The 16,613-nt window shown below is 41.0% G+C and overlaps 1 protein-coding gene across 2 annotated transcripts in view; it reads right to left on the bottom strand.

The window, feature by feature from the left end:
• Nucleotides 1-16,613, bottom strand: part of ITGA9 (integrin subunit alpha 9) — a 615,138-nt gene that overhangs the window by 425,930 nt on the left and 172,595 nt on the right. For both annotated transcript variants that reach the window (XM_032236787.1, XM_032236788.1), the window contains exon 15: nt 13,953-14,113. In XM_032236787.1, coding sequence (XP_032092678.1) covers nt 13,953-14,113 — 161 coding nt within the window. The remainder of the gene's footprint in view (nt 1-13,952; nt 14,114-16,613) is intronic.

Below are 16,613 nucleotides of genomic sequence, written 5' to 3'. Positions count from 1 at the left end.
CTTGGGATATAAATGTGTGTAAGGATTCCTCTTCTATCTTAAGAAAAGGAACCTTTTATTAAGTAGAATGGAAACCATTAAGTTCAAAGCAATGTCTGAATCCCCTTAGGCAATGCGAGTAGAACTAAAGCAGTAGAGACTCCTCCCATTAGTTAGAATGCAGATTTTAGCCAATACACAAGAGTGAAGATGTTTCATTTACCAACTGCCCTGAGAATGGAATAACCATACATTCCCATGGGTATCTTCCATTAGACATTAAAGTGAAACGTCCCACATGGCCATCATAAACATTTCCCCAAAAAGTGAGGGGATCTCAAGACGCTTTGGGGCCAGGAAACCAGTTGTAAAATATCAGTTGTCACAGGCACTGCTAATAAATTGACTCCAAGTCCCCCCCCCCCAAAATGAATGGCAATATCACTTTTAGGGATCTGTCTATTTCTCATGCAGCTTAAGGCATCATATTTAATGCTTCACATTTAATCATTATTGATTTTATACATCAAAAGGAAATAAAGGTTTATTTAAAAATAAACAAGGCAATCAAATCTAAAAATGATAATACAGAAGTAAAAAGCAGAGTGAGAGAACAAGGAAAAAGAAAACTTTCAAAAGTCACTGTATACATACTGGAAAGAAAGATGATCACATATCAAGTCCTACAACCCTCGCCCCCTGACCCTATAACTACCTCTTGTTCAGAGGGAATTAGGGAGATCCATATTCATGAAACAATGCAGCAACTGGGACAGAGCCAAAATCATCTTTGAAAGTCTAATCTTGGGAGCAAGTAAATGTGCAAAGAAGCAGCTGCTATATTCTTGCTACTGTCTTAAAATAGTTTGGAAGGTGAAGAAACTGAACCACCATCTTAACATTATTTTCATTTCAAAGACAAATTTCCCTTTTTTAAGAAAAGATTTTAAGGACCTGGACATAAAAAAAAACCCAATGTAGGTAGTCTTCAACTTCCTACAATATAGGTAGTAGTTCACTTAGTGATTGTTTGAATTTACAATGGCACTTGCAATTTGCACACTTATGACTGTTGCAGCATCCCTATGGTCATGTAATTTACATCCAGAAGCTTGACAACTAAATAACATTTACAACAGTTGTAGTGTCCTGGGGCCATGTGATCACTTTTTGTGACCTTCTGACAAAATCAATGGGGAAACTAGATTCACTTAACAACCTTATTACTAATTTAACAATTGTAGTTATTCACTTAACAAATGTAGCAAGAAAAGTCATAAAATGGGACAAACTCACTTAACAAATGTTTCACTTAGCAACATTAATATTGGGCTCATTTCAATGGTGGGTTGCAGGCAGTACGCCCCGATACGGGTGTACTGGTGCCTGCCGGAGCATAGGATACCTTCTGGTACAGTGCTCCGGGGGGCCCACCTGCCTGCCCTCATTCCTTACCTGTATTTGAAGGAAATGGGCCATCTGTGCATGCACACGTAGTGTACAGCACCTGCACGACACTCCACCAAGCAGCTGCAATGTCACAGGAGATAAGGACGCGTGGGCACTGTATGTGTTTGCTCGTGCACTGCGCTCGTTCATGTGGTGGCTGCTTGACCCCGTTGCACCATACCGGTTGCACCGGGATCCAGAACCCACCACTGGCTCATTTGTGATCATAACTTGAGGACTACCTGTAATCTAGTAAGGGAAGGGAATGGTTAGTTATCTGTTAAACTTGTTAAATAGTATTTGTATGACTGTTTTTCAATACATAGTTGAAATGTATTGTATTGGCAAAATTAACAACTCAGCAATTTATTTCTCTGCCCTTGTTTTGTCTGCAGAATGTCACCTAACAACCTTTCGGTGGATCAGTCCAGATTCAGGCTGACTTATGGGACAAAAACAGCATTGGTCTCACTTGTAGACTATCTCAGGAAAAAGTGGGATGGGAATGCAACCATCCTTGCTTCCCTCAACATATCAGCAGGATGGTATACCTTTGGGCCAGTTATGGGGCCTGGTAGCACAATTTTGCACTTGTTTAATTCCTTTCTTCAAGGCCAATCCCAATTGGAGTGAGAGATGTAGTTCATGGCTGCTCTTTTATGGTGAGTTGCACAGCTCAGTATTCTCTCCACTCCTTTTTAATAAATAGATTAAGCAACTGGGTGAGATTATCAATCACCATAAATTGAGGTACTAATAGTACTCAACTGACAATACTTAATTCTGGATATCCATTCTGGTGATATTGTTGCTGCCCTTTCATGATGACTAAAGGCTGTAGGGGCCTAGATGAGGGATAATAGGCTTTGAGTGAACTCTGGCAAGACTTTGGATACATGAGCATCAAGATCAGGACTTTGACATTTTTAGTTCTGGTTGGTGTGGTACCAACCCAATAAGACCCTATCTGCAACCTGGAGGCTCTCCTGAACTCAAAGAGCAAGTGGCAGTTGCAGCTAAGAGAGCTTTCACACAACTCTGGGTTGTGTGTCCTTTTTTTGGATCAGATGTTCCTGTGCTGCCAATTTGCTCTGGGTGCAATTCAGGTGTTGGTTATCATCTTTCAAGGCCTACATGGCATGGGGCCAGGTTACTTGAGGAATCACCTCACCCCCAAAGAGAGTGCCCCCCCACCAATGCCAGTAGAAGAGGTATCTGCAGACCCCATTTGTTGGGGAATGGTGGGGTCCAGGAGAAAAGCGTACTCTGCTCCTGCTCTTTGAAACATCTTGTCCCCCAGAGTGAGATTGGCTCCCATTCTCCTATACCAGCTGATTTGGGGCCCCAAAGGCGGAATATTATATCGGAGGTGGGGTTTTTTGTATATAAAGTTTTTTATTTTTTCATTTTCATAACATATAGCCACATGTATACTATTATATAACCAACCGGATTATATTATTAACTGTTTACATCAATTTGTCCTACCATCAACTCCCAAAAACAATTATTGGATCTTCTGCTCTCCATATAGCATATTTGTACCTTATCCATCACTTTCTCCTCCCTCTCGCCTCCTTCTCCCTACCTCCTTTCTTTCCTCTGTTGTCCTTCTCTACTTCCCCTTCCTCTCTCCCCTTTCCACTCCTTCTTTCTCTCCTCCTCTCACCACCACCCTCTCTCCTATCCCTCTCTTCTTCCCTTACCTCTCTCCTCTTCTTCACACTCTTCATCTCATTTACTTGGTGTATTTCAGCCTCCGAGCGAATATTTCAGCCTCTGAGCGAATGTTGATGGTATTTATAATTCCTTTTCAGTATACATATTTAATTTTAACATATATCTTCCTCTTTCTTTTTTAAAAAAGAAAAAAAGAAGTATACATATATAGTAATTGTATTTTTAAACACCCTCCCCCAGCCTATTTTTGGCCGAGATGTAGACCTGGTTACAATTCCCAGCTATTCTCATCATTATGTTTATATAATTATGCATCCTTACACGCCCCAAATTTGTGATTCTGTATTTGTAATCTCAATAATTTCCCATAGTAGGTATATTTCATGTTCCCTTTCCATTTTTCCATATCTTGACTTAGGTTACTCTTAATTGTCTTTAAATAACAATCCTTTCTGTTCAATGTTCATTACAATTCCCTTAATGTACTATATAAAATAACAAGTGGTACACATCTCACTTTGTTCATCACCTTAGGAGTTCTATATGTATCCATGTTTCATATATTTTAACCCATACTTAATTGTTCTTCCATTGTCATGTTCAATCAATTAGCAACTCAGTTTAATTATCATGTATCCACTTATCAAAAGTGGATCACATACCTATGCTTTACATTCTCCCCATAACAGTTTGTCCATATTCCATATATTTTAACCTTTATTTAATTATCTTTTCATTATAATATTCAATCAGTTAGCAACTCAATTTTATTATCATGTATAGGAGTAAACCACATATCTCAGCTTCATATTTCAGTTTCTAACTGAATATAACAGTTCCTAATTATCTGATTTTTTCTTTAGTAAATCTTTTGTCCCACTTCTCTATTCCTGTCTTCTCCCTTTTCTTTTCTTTTCTTTGTTTTGACATATCCACCCTCTTCAATTTTCCCCAAGCCACTGTCAAACCCAGTTAAATCTTTTGTATTTCCCTTTGTTGGCGCATAAACCCACTCTGCAGTTTTCCTTATGCCATTGTCAACCTCAATAAAATCTGTTGTCTGCTTTTCCTTTTGTTGGGTCACATTCCCCCTTTTCGATTTTCCCAAACCACTGTCAAACCTAATGAAGTTTTTTGTCTGCTTTTTATTTTCCACCGTTTCTATCTCTTTATTATCCTTCCCCCCTTCGTCCTTCAGTTCCGGCTTCTCTGAGCTCAAAATTCTATGTAGACTTGATTTTAATGATTTATGCATATTTTTTTAATAACTTCATGTAGTTTTTCAAATTTCCCATAATGTCCAGTTCCAAAGTTACAGTTAGTTATACGGTTCCTATTTCAGAGTTCTGGTCCACCTTAAATTTAGCTAGTTCAGCTGCTATGGAGAGGAAGACAGGAGCCATCTTAATTTTTTGTTCTTCCTTAATGTCCACTTCCAAAATTGCAGTTAATTATACAGTTCTTATGTCAAAGTTGTGGTCCACATTAAATTTAGCTAATTCAACTAATGTAAAAAGGAAGGAAAACAGGAGCCATCTTGATCCTTTGCAGAGAGAAAAAACTCTAATGAAAAAACTGTATTTTCCCAGTTCTTGATTTTATTATTTTTCCTTTATTACCTTCCATCTCTCATTGTTTATTGTTGCTCAAAATATATGAATTGGAACAAATTTGCATAAAGCCAAATTCCGATATGTTTCTCTTTTCCTCCTGCTTTTCAAAGTTCTGATTTATGGCAATTGGTTAATTAAATCTTCCTGATCAGGGTTTACATTCTGCTCGTCGCAGAGGCAAGATTACCGTATATACTTGAGTATAAGCCGACCCGAATATAAGCCGAGGCACCTAATTTTACCCCAAAAAGCTGGAAAAGTTATTGACTCGAGTATAAGCCTAGGGTGGGAAATGCAGCAGCTACGGTAAATTTCCAAAATAAAAAATCAGTGTTATTTGAAACTCAAAGTTATGTTTATTCAAGGGACCCGCTTAATTAAAGTGTTCTATAATATCAGTATGACTTATAATACTGCAAGTCTGCAATATTAAAATACTTGTATAGGGGATCCCCGGGATCCCCCGAAGAGATCAAATCACAACCAGTATGCCACCTTCTTGGTATATTGTTTTTATTTTCACTGAGTTTTTAAAAATGAGCATTATTTCATCCTTTTTTTCTTTATGTTTCATTGGTATCTGCAATTTGTGTTAATTCTGTTCATACATATAATATAAATGAAAAACCCAGCTCTCTTAAAAAATATTTTAAGTTCTTTCTGGTGCTCCCTTTTAGAATTGGCCAACTAATATTTCTGTTCGCCCAACTAATGTCAGGCAGAGTTAACTGAAAAAGTAATTTTTCATGAAAGGACATTTTCCTAGGATTTTAATTGTTCTTACTGTCAGATTTCTCGTTATTTCCAGCTTGAGTCTCCTTCTGACAAGTTTCCATTGCTTCTTGTCCTGTCCTCAGGTGCTATTGCTGCCGCCGCCTCCTCCTCCTCCAACAGCACCAGCACATTTGCTGCCCAGCGCTGCGGCTGAGGTGAAGCCGCCAAAGCTCCCGCTGGCGCCCCCGCAGCGTTGGGCGGATATCCGGCAGTGCTGTTGGAGGAGGAGGAGGCGAACCAGCCTGCCATCGCCGGCCACCGCTAGCCCCACCGCTCTTCCCACCCCCTTCCAAGCCCCACAGTCCAGCGAATGGAGCAGAAGCAGCTCCGGGGCTTCGCTGCTGCTCCCCGCATTTTCTGCACGGGGATCCCTTGGAGAGGGGATTCCAGCCTGCCATCGCCGGCCACCGCTAGCCCCGCCGCTCTTCCCACCCCCTTCCAAGCCCCACAGTCCAGCGGACGGAGCAGAAGCAGCTCCGGGGCTTCGCTGCTCCATCCGCTGGACTGTGGGGCTTGGAAGGGGGTGGGAAGAGCGGCGGGGCTAGCGGTGGCTGGCGATGGCAGGCTGGAATCCCCTCTCCAAGGGATCCCCGTGCAGAAAATGCGGGGAGCAGCAGCGAAGCCCCGGAGCTGCTTCTGCTCCGTCCGCTGGACTGTGGGGCTTGGAAGGGGTCGGGAAGAGCGGCGGGGCTAGCGGTGGCCGGCGATGGCAGGCTGGTTCGCCTCCTCCTCCTCTAACAGGCAACAGCACTGCCGGATCCAGTTGTAGACTCGAGTATAAGCCGAGGCGGCTTTTTTCAGCCCAAAAAGTGGGCTGAAAAACTCGGCTTATACTCGAGTATATACGGTAGGTTATCAGTGAGAAAATAGTGCTTTTTTTCTTGATTTTTCCCCTTGTTACATTCCACCTCTCATTAATTGGAGTTGCTTACGATATGTTAGTTAGAAGAAATTCAAACGGAGCAAATCTCCTCGATATGTTTGATTTTCATCTCACCCGCCTAGTCTCTTTTAAAAACACAACCTTTTCAAATCCAAAACCAAATTTAGAGTTTGTATTTGAGTGGGTTTGTCACTTCTCTACTGTCTCTTTTTCTGTCCAGATTTCTGTCCACATGCGTTTCAAGCAAATGGCTCTTTTTGGGCTAGCGATTCAACCCTCCATTTCCCCCCTTCTTTCTTTCTTTTTGCCAAAATCCAAATCTGTCTATTAATATTATTTATACTCTCAAGGTTCTTTGCCTTCTCCAAGTTCTGATTTATGACTGTGGGTTAATTAGATCTTTTTACTGGGCTTTCATCTTATTCTGGACGCTCCTGCTCAATTGCTTTGGCTGGAAGCCAGCTTCTTATAAGTATAAGTATAATCTTTATTGTCATTGTACTTAAATACAATGAAATAGGTTTTAACCTCACTGGTGCAAAATTATAACAGAAACAGAAAAAGAAAAAAAAAAAACAGTGTGTGCATGGAGTGATTGTGGTTGTATTTAAAAGTCTCACAGCCCAAGGATAGAAACCATCTTTAAACCTGTTTGCTATACTTTGATGTCTTCTGCCTGATGGTAGAAGTGCAAAGAGACACTGACCAGGGTGTGAATCATCTCTGAGTATCTTCCTTACTCTGCTAAAGCAGCAAGATCTGGCGATGTCATCCAGTGGTGTCAGAGGGAAACCAATGATTTCTTGTGCCGAATTGATCACTCTCTGTAGTGCCTTCCTGTCCGCAGCTGTTAAACCAGCATACCATACTGTAATACAATATGTGAGCCATGTTGCCATGCTGCCACCTCCGATTCAGAGAGCAAATCTCCGACCTACGAGGGATCTGTTGCACTCCCTCTGGGTCTGATGAGACACTGCTCCTTCTTCACACACACATACACAGGGAGGTTCTGATCCTAAAAGGATCTTGGAATTGTTTTATCAGACAGAGTTCATGTGAGACTCTTCAGAGCTCACACCCCCTCATCTGTCCAGCTGGAGAACTTCTGGTTGAATCCCTACACTGGAGGTGGTTGAGCAGATCTCATCTCCCCGCCGGCTCAATATTATACCTTTCCTCCACATCTTTTAGTCATAATTTGTATTTAATAAATTTGTATTTATATCACAATTAAATATTTGTGTTTGCATAGTTTTATTGCTTTTACTACCGATAGAAGCAAGATGGATGACAAATGTGATTTGTCACAAGATTGTAAGATTGTCTAAAGGATTTGTGGTTGTTCTTCTTTTATGTGGTATGATGACTATTTTTCTGCCTCTTTATGTCAAGTTCCTACTTGACTTTGGAGTTCCTTAGATGATTTTAAACTACTCTTTTATCTAAAACTTCCTCAGAGGCTTGATGTTTGAATTATAATGAGCCCTGATGGCATAGTGATTAGAGTGCAATACTGCAGGCTAATTCTGCTGAATGCCAGTGCTGCAATTTGGCAGTTCAAATTTCACCAGTCTCAAGGTTGACTTAGCCTTCCATCCTTTTTTTTAGCATTTTAGGTTTTTTATTCACAAAAACCTAACCTCTGTTCTTATTGAGAGCCTTCCATGCTTCTGAGGTGGGTAAAATGAGGACCCAGATTGTTGGAGGCAATATGCTGACTCTGCAAACCGCTTATAGAGGGCTCTAAAGCACTGTAAAGCAGTATGTAAGTCTAAGTGCTATTGCTATATTATAAAGATGGAGCCTTCTCCTCTTTCCATTTACTGCACTTTCAATCCCCAAAATAAAGGCCATGCATGACTTTCTTAAATAAATAACTTGGCAACATGCCTCAGAAAAGCCCAGTGATTATTATTCTCCCTTGCAAAGATCCTGTCCCAGTTAGCATGATGAATGGGACATCTGGAACTGCAGTTTCAGCAAATTTGGAAAGTACTAATAAGATTAGGCTGAATTAGAGTATGGTCACAAATAAGCTCCTAAGTGAAAGGGAGAAAATATTAGTCTTTTAGAGTTCTAGAGTTCCCAGTTCCAAGTTGTCAGGCCTGCAGCCCGTTCCTTTTGGGATCTTTGGCCTGCCACACTAATATTCTATTATACTATGCTGTTTCATTAGTGGGGAATTGGGAGGGTGAATAGTAAGGAGTAGAATGTGCTGTTGTCAAAATAAAATTCCTTTCTAGAAGCCAAGGTCATCTTTTGTCTCTACACCTGACTGGAACTGGATGGGTGGAACTGCCAGCATGGCAGTGGAAAATTGGACCATGTGATGGACTTGTGGGTGTAGGGGCAAGATCATGAACTTTCAACTGGGTGGGGAAACCCCAGGAAGCTCAGATTCGGGTTTCCACAGATGTGCTAACATGACTCTCTTAATAAATTGGAACTTTGAGCAATACTTTGCCTTGGACTCTGATTTAATTTTGGATGTTATTTGAAACCCGGACACAAGTACAGTCTTGTTTTCATAAAACCAATTCCTATTTTTTTCCTCATAGAATTGGAACTGATGTTTGATATTCTCCAATAAAAATATATATAAGCTGATAGAAGCCCTTTTTAAAGAGCTAAATAGAAATGTTGATCAATGTTTTTTTTTTTTGCAGAATAGTAATTATTGCACAATCAGTAATGGCCATAAGAAATCTGAGCTATTATAAAAGTTCTGTGACTCAGAGGTTGCCTTACACATTGAAAATACCACTAAAGAATCAGGAAAATAATGAACCTAATAAAATTATTAGCTCTAACTTTATATAACATACATGGTTGTTAAGGAAATAAAATGTGTTATATTTTGAAACTGTAACATCTGTAATATCTTCTCTTAAAACAATTGGCTTTAAGTTAAAGCTTAAATCTTAGAAAACTCAGATTTCTAATTTTGCTAAGTAATCACTCATTAAAGAGTTAGTAGAATATTATCTACCACCAGTATGCGGACGATACACAGCTGTATCTGTCCGCCCCGTGCCAACTCAATGAAGCGATGGACGTGATGAGCCAGGGCCTGGAGGCTGTTAGGGACTGGATGGGGGTTAAAAAGCTTGTTCTCAATCCAGATAAGACCGAGTGGCTGCTGTGCTTCCCTCCTACTAATTGGCCAAGTGTCCCATCTCTCAGGCTGGGGGGTCAAATCGTACGCCCCTCAGATAGGGTTCGCAACTTGGGAGTCCTCCTGGACCCACAGCTGACTTTTGAACACCATTTGTCAGCTGTGACCAGGGGGGCATTTGCCCAGGTTCGCCTGGTGCACCAGTTGCGTCCCTACCTGAACCGGGAGGCTCTCACAACAGTCACTCGTGCCCTTGTGACCTCTAGGCTGGAGTACTGCAACGTGCTCTACATGGGGCTGCCCTTGAAGAGTATTCGGCGACTTCAGCTAGTCCAGAATGCAGCCGCGTGAGCGATCGTGGGTGTGCCTCGTTTCACCCACGTAACACCTATCCTCCGCGAGCTGCACTGGCTGCCTGTTGATCTCCGGATTCGCTTCAAGGTGCTAGTTGTCACCTACAAAGCCCTTCATGGTATTGGATCTGGGTACTTGAGAGACCGCCTGCCGCCAATTACCTCCACTAGACCAATAAGATCCCACAGACTAGGCCTCCTCCGAATTCCATCAGCCGCCCAGTGTCGACTGGCGACTACCCGGAGGAGGGCCTTCTCTGTGGCTGCTCCGACCCTGTGGAATGAACTCCCCGTGGAGATTCGTACCCTCACCACCCTCCAGGCCTTCCGCATAGCCCTTAAAACCTGGCTGTTCCGACAGGCCTGGGGCTAAAGACTTACAGCCCCACTCCGAATGGTATGATTGTTGTGTTTTTTAGCTGTGTATGATCTTTATGTTCTGTAACTTTGATTGTTTTTCCCCCCCTCCCTTGAATTGTGAGCCGCCCTGAGTCCCCTCAGGGAAAAGGGCGGCATACAAATAAAGTAAATTCAAATTCAAAATTCAAATTTTATATGTTGCTGATAGATCAATTTATTTATTTAAATATAACAGAACATATTAAGAAAATATAGTATAGGTAGTTCTTGACTTATGACCAAAATTTTGAGCCCAAAATTTTGGTTGTTAAAGAAGAAAGTTGTTCAGTGATTTTGCCCCATTTTACCATCTTTTTGCCAAAGTTGCTAAGTGAATCACTGCAATTGTTAAGTTAGTAACATGGCCATTAAGTGAATCTGGCTTCCCCATTGACTTTGTGAGAAGGTCACAAAAGATGATCACATGACCCTAGAACATAGCAATCATCATAAATACGAGACAGCTGCAAAGCATTCATAGTTTAATCACATGATCATGAAGATGCTGCAATTGTCATAATGTGAAAAACAGTCATAAGACACTTTTTTCAGCGCTTTGTAACTTTGTAACTTTGAATAATCACTAAACAAATGACTGTAAGTCAAGGACAACCTGTAGCTGGATTCAAAGAATGTGATTTCTCTTTATTGCCTATAATCTCTTAGTTTGAATTTATTACATTGCACTGATCAACAAGTGTTAACAGGACACCAGTTGCGTACTAAACTAGAGCTAGTTCTATCCAATGTATGTTCTATCCAAAAGATGTAGAACAGATCTTTAATCCTTACTACTCAGCGGAAACAGGAAATTTTATCACATGAATTCCCTTGGATAAATTACTTTAGCAGAGAAAGTTCATAAAAAATCCCATTCTTTGGTTTCTATTGCACTCTGGTTCTGCTGGGAATATATGTAGTCCAAAGATATATTTTCAACAAAGGATAGTAACAACAACACACACACACATACACTTTTTTTGCTAATATATCTTAAGTCAAGTCACAACAGAGATTGTTACAGGTATGCATATTAAGAAAATAATCTGTTATTTTATGCTGAACATGCTTCAAAAGAGGCGAGAACAGTAGAGGAAATTTAAAGAATACAAGATACTTGGAAGAACTTTTATTGTTGTAAGACTGAATCTGACTCAGTCACTGGGACCAGAGATTTATTCTTCCAAACTTTCAGACTCATGCTGGAGCCCATCTTCAGGGAACTTCTCTCCCTGGAATATGTGCTTTGGGCTATTCGGTGAGTCATATTTATGTTATGCCTTCCTAATGGCTGATTGGTGTATTGATGGTTGGTGGGTTGACACCAGTGATGTGCAGTGAGGTTTATGGCTGGTGAGGCAGTTGGAGTAAACAGTAACAGAGTTGGAAGGGACTTTGGAGGTCATCTAGTCCAACCCCCTGTTCAATCAAGAGACCTGGAAGACCTCCAAGATCCTTTCCAACTCTGTTATTCTATTCTAAATCCTGGATGCTGCACTCTTCCTCTCCCCCCCCCCCCCACCATCTGCTTTACCTCTTGAGCAATTCACTCGTCGGGTGTTTCTTCTCTTTCTCCAGTTGAATGTAGTTTTTTCCCCTCTCTTTTTCAACACCCCAATCACTTTTGGGGAGAAAACAAACTTTTATAAAGGAGTTAAGTTCCACCCATCCCCAAAACCAACTGCATCTTGGGAATCCCTAAAAAGGACAACTACTACCCATCAGGAAGAAAAGAGGTGAATTTTAAAAAGCTGGGAGCACGTACAGGCACTTGATGGGAGACAGAACGTTTAAGGGGCTGCCAATCCAGATTAAGGCATCCAACGCGCGCGCACACACACACACACACACACACACACACACACAGATCCAAACAGACCTGGGAAGAATCTCTACTTCTCCTTTCTCTGTGTTTTAAAGGCAGCTTTTTCCCTTGCTTTCCACTTCCTATCATGTGACCGAAGCCCTACCAGGAGACTGGCAAGGGTAGACCCAACTAATCAGCTGTTGGAGCGGATGGATGAATGAAGGATAGGGAGCCTGAAATACTAAAGGCTGTGTGTAAAGGGCAGCAAAAGAATACAGTACCAGCCTGAGAGGCTGAGCTCGCTGCTGCCTCACTGGATGACTCTGCTTAACTGTTTAAAAAAACCTCTAAAAAGCGCAGAGTCTTAAAAGCCTAAAAAGTCAGACTAGGTGAGGCATGCAGTTCTCCTGCCTCACAATAGAGGGCGCTTTTTAAGAGGCTTTTTTAAACAGTTAAGCAGTCATCCACGGTAAGGCAGCAACTAGCTCAGCCTCACCTCAGCTCTCGCCTGAGGGGCTGAGCTCGCTACAGCCTCACCGCAAGCTCTCGCCTGACTAGTTGAACGGTAAATTTATTTCTTCCTTTTACATTTTTTTTCTTTTCATGATGAGAGGTAAGGTTGTGCCTCACTTGCTTCACCTGACTGCACATCACTGGTTGATACCAATCAGCTGATAGGAAGGCACCACATAAACACAAATAGCCAGAATAGCCCAAAGTACATATTCCAATGAGAGAAGTTCCTTGAAGATGAGCTCCAGCATAAGTCTGAAATCTCGAAGAGTAAATCTCTGGTCCCGGTGATAAACCAAGATGTAATCTTGCAACTTTCATTATCTTTGAAAAATCAAAACAGATATTCCACAAATATTTCTTTGACCTATTAAAGGCATACAAAGAAAGATCTTGAATCTTCATCTTGTTCTTTTGCATTTTCAGTATAATTTCATGCTTCCTACATCATTTTCTTTCACTGAGACTCAGGCTAAGCAAGATGGCCATCCTGATTACTTTACCACTTTTATTTAGGCAAGCAAATACCATACCATTTAAATTACAAGAGAAAAAATAAAGCTAATGCTGTGTAAGAAAAGCACCATGCACAGCTCCCCATCACAAATAGTATGAAAATTGCATCATTTCTGCTTTCTTATATAATTGATGGGTCCCTTCTTATCTAATGCAGGTTAACCTGTGGCCCTCAGTTCACATCATGCAGTTCCCAAACTTTATATAAAACATTATCTAAATTTGGCAGAGAAGCTGATAGCCAGCAAAGGGATTCTCTTCTCTTTCTGCATCTTGGAAAATCCCTTCTTGAAAGAGTTGGATTGTCTGCAATTGTCTCTATGAAGTAATTATGTTTGTATTTCTGATTCTGCCATATAATATGGCAAAAATTTGAAAGTGAATTAAAGCCAGGATATTTGTTGAGCAAAATCAGCCAAGAATAACCAAAAGCAGAATTGAGTCATGTCATTGTCTTTCAGGATACCTTCTTTGGTATAAAAGAATGCACTAGCCTTTTGAGGGGATCCAAAATGTTTTTAGCTTTTTTTAGTTCAGCTACATTCTACATTTTCAGGTAGAGACAAACTTTTTCTTTCTTTCTTATGGAAAGAGGAGCATAAGATGATGCAGATTGTGAAGATATTCCTTTATCTCAGAACCCCTAAAATACTTTAAATAACCATACAGAAAACTTCCACATTTTAAAAAACACAACCTTGCACTTTTTCATGTACTGAGTGGTACTTATTTTTAGCTTTCTTATTGTTTCAGAAAAAGAAAGCTGAATGCATTCCACATCTATTTTCATCAAGGGATAATCTCCAGCCTAATTTAGAGTAAGTGGAAATATAAAACTATATATAACATGAGCCAAACATGGACCAACCTTCACAAAAGCCAAGTAGCTTGTGCATTGTTTCTGCATGTAGGAAAGCTGCATTTGTTCTGTGATCTGGCCCATTGCTTCTCCAGAAGAGATGAAGTAAACCCTGATTGGGTATCCTTTTTCTTTCTTTGCCACATCAGACGTCAAATTATAATTCAAATCTAGACAAAAAAAATCATAACAAAGATTGTTTTCTGCTAGTAACATATCATAGGTTTTTCACAATCACTATTGTGATTTAGGATTATTATAAAACCTCAGTATATTTTGAAGTGGGTCACTTTTGTACTATGTTCACATTTATGTCCTAGTAACAAACCCCAATTTCAAAAGAACATTTGCAAATTTGGATAAATGCAACATTCTAGAGCAAACCAGCACAACCGTAAATGCAGTTAATCAGCCATATAAGAGGTCCTCCTTGGTATCTTCAGATTCCTATAGATAATAAGAACTGAGAAATACAAGTTTTATTCGACTAACTCGATATTAACTTCTATGGGCTCATTGAAAAGAAGGGAGGGAGGGAGAGAGAGAGAGAAAGAGAGACTATAATTTCTCTACACATTAGTGGTACAGCCTAAACAAATATCATCTAGATATTTTTTTCCACAAGAAATCTTAAATGCTCAATGTCACTGACATCACCTCCAGACACATCAGCAAAGCTGATACAGAGAACACAATTTAATATGGAAATTTCTAGAGTTTCCTACATTTCCAAAGTAACTGAAATGAATAACATAAATTCTAGCCTTTCACTAGCAGAGTTTCATTACGATCAACATCTTAAAGGGAAACTCGAAAGTTCCAATAGTAATGTAATAGTAATGGCTGCCAGACAGAGTCCTCCGGACAGAGAGTCTTCCAGCAGCCAGCCCACAACCATAGAGTGCACTCCTAGAGCGTCCGCTGTTGGAAGACTCGGCAGCCGAGTTTGGGAATTTGGAAGCCAGAGAAGAAGTTATGTTCAGAGTGCGGCGGCGGCTGCTGCAGGGAGAGCTGGCCCAGGGCATGTTGAGGCTGGGAGGCATGTTTGCTGGGAGCAGAACAGGTGCTCACGCAAGCCCCCTCTCCAGCTGGGCAGAGCTCAATGCACTGACCTAGGGGGTATCCCTAATGTGCCAAGCCGCGGGAGCTGGGGGATGGGCAGAGCGCCACATGGCTTGGCGCCTTAGGGATACCCCCTAGGTCAGTGAATGGCGCTCTGCCCGGCTGGAGAGGGGGTTTGCCGAGTAGTTGCTCATGAGCGTGGTCACCTCATGGCCGCTTGATCTTAAGGCTGTGCCCGGCTCTTTGGGAGCCTCTCGCAAGGGAGCAGCTGCCCAGCAACTCCCCCCTCTGGCCACTCCCCAACCTAGTGGTATCCCGAAGGTGGCAAGCAATGTGAGCCCCTTTCCCTCCCGGCTCCCGCAGCTTGGCACCTTCGGGATACCGCTAGGTCGGTGAGCGGTGCTCTGCCTGGCCGGAGGGGGGGTTGTCCAGGGGGCTTATTTTCGGAGGTGGGCTTATATTTTTGCCCATGCGAAAAATGTGGCAAGGCGTTAGTTTCAAGACAGGTTGTATTTTCGGGGAAACACGGTATTGTCAATCAAATATCTTTGTATACATTATTATTATACTTCATTTGTTTGATTATCACTATTATTTCTCCATTTTGAACAAGGTATTCTAAATATGTATCCATTTATATTATGATTCATTATATCATCTTCAATATATCCAATAATAAAAAAATTGTATATCCTATTTTAAATCATTTTATCATTTTAGCATTAACATTCCCTAATAATTTTCAATTCCATGTTTTTCCATTATTAGTATCATCAATCTAATAAGCATGTATACAAATTGTTATAATTGTTAAACATCCATTAAGCATAGTTATTATTACATCCTTTTTATATGAAACATTAAATTTGAAGTAAATTTATATTATGGTATTTCATTACATCATCCTGAAATGATATTATATCTTTATATTCTATTCTATATAGAATTATTTATCTTTTATAAAAAGGTTTTTCAACATCATCTCCATCATCCTCACTTACAGTTTGTATAAAATTTCATATTATCAATCCAGTATATATAAATGCTTTATTATCATTATTAATCATTTATTTAGCTATAGAATGGAATGTTTGGAATGTTTATTATAATTTATAGGCCGCCCTTTTCCCTGAGGGGACTCAGGGCGGCTTACAAAACACGGGGAAGGGGGTACAAAGACAAAAAACATAAGACAATACATAATATTAAAAATAGAGCACAACATTCATTCATCATTCGGGAGGGGACGAACTAAGATTTTTTATCCCCAGGCCTGACGGGATAGCCAGATCTTAAGGGCCGTGCGGAAGGCGTGGGCGGTGGTGAGGGTGCGGATCTCCACGGGGAGATTGTTCCATAGCGTCGGAGCTGCAACTGAGAAGGCTCTCCTCCGCGTAGTCGCCAGTCGGCACTGACTGGCGGATGGAATTCGGAGGAGGCCTACCCTGTGCGATCTGATGGGACGCAGGGAGGTAATTGGCAGAAGGCGGTCTCTCAAATAGCCAGATCCACTACCATGGAGCGCTTTGTGAGTGGTAAGTAGGACCTTGAAGTGCACCCGGAGATCAACAGGTAGCCAGCGCAGCTCACGGAGGATCGGTGTTATGT

The sequence above is a fragment of the Thamnophis elegans genome, chromosome Z (assembly GCF_009769535.1).
Source record: "Thamnophis elegans isolate rThaEle1 chromosome Z, rThaEle1.pri, whole genome shotgun sequence".
NCBI classification, from domain to species: Eukaryota; Metazoa; Chordata; class Lepidosauria; order Squamata; family Colubridae; genus Thamnophis; species Thamnophis elegans.
This window is presented reverse-complemented; position numbering and strand designations above follow the sequence as displayed.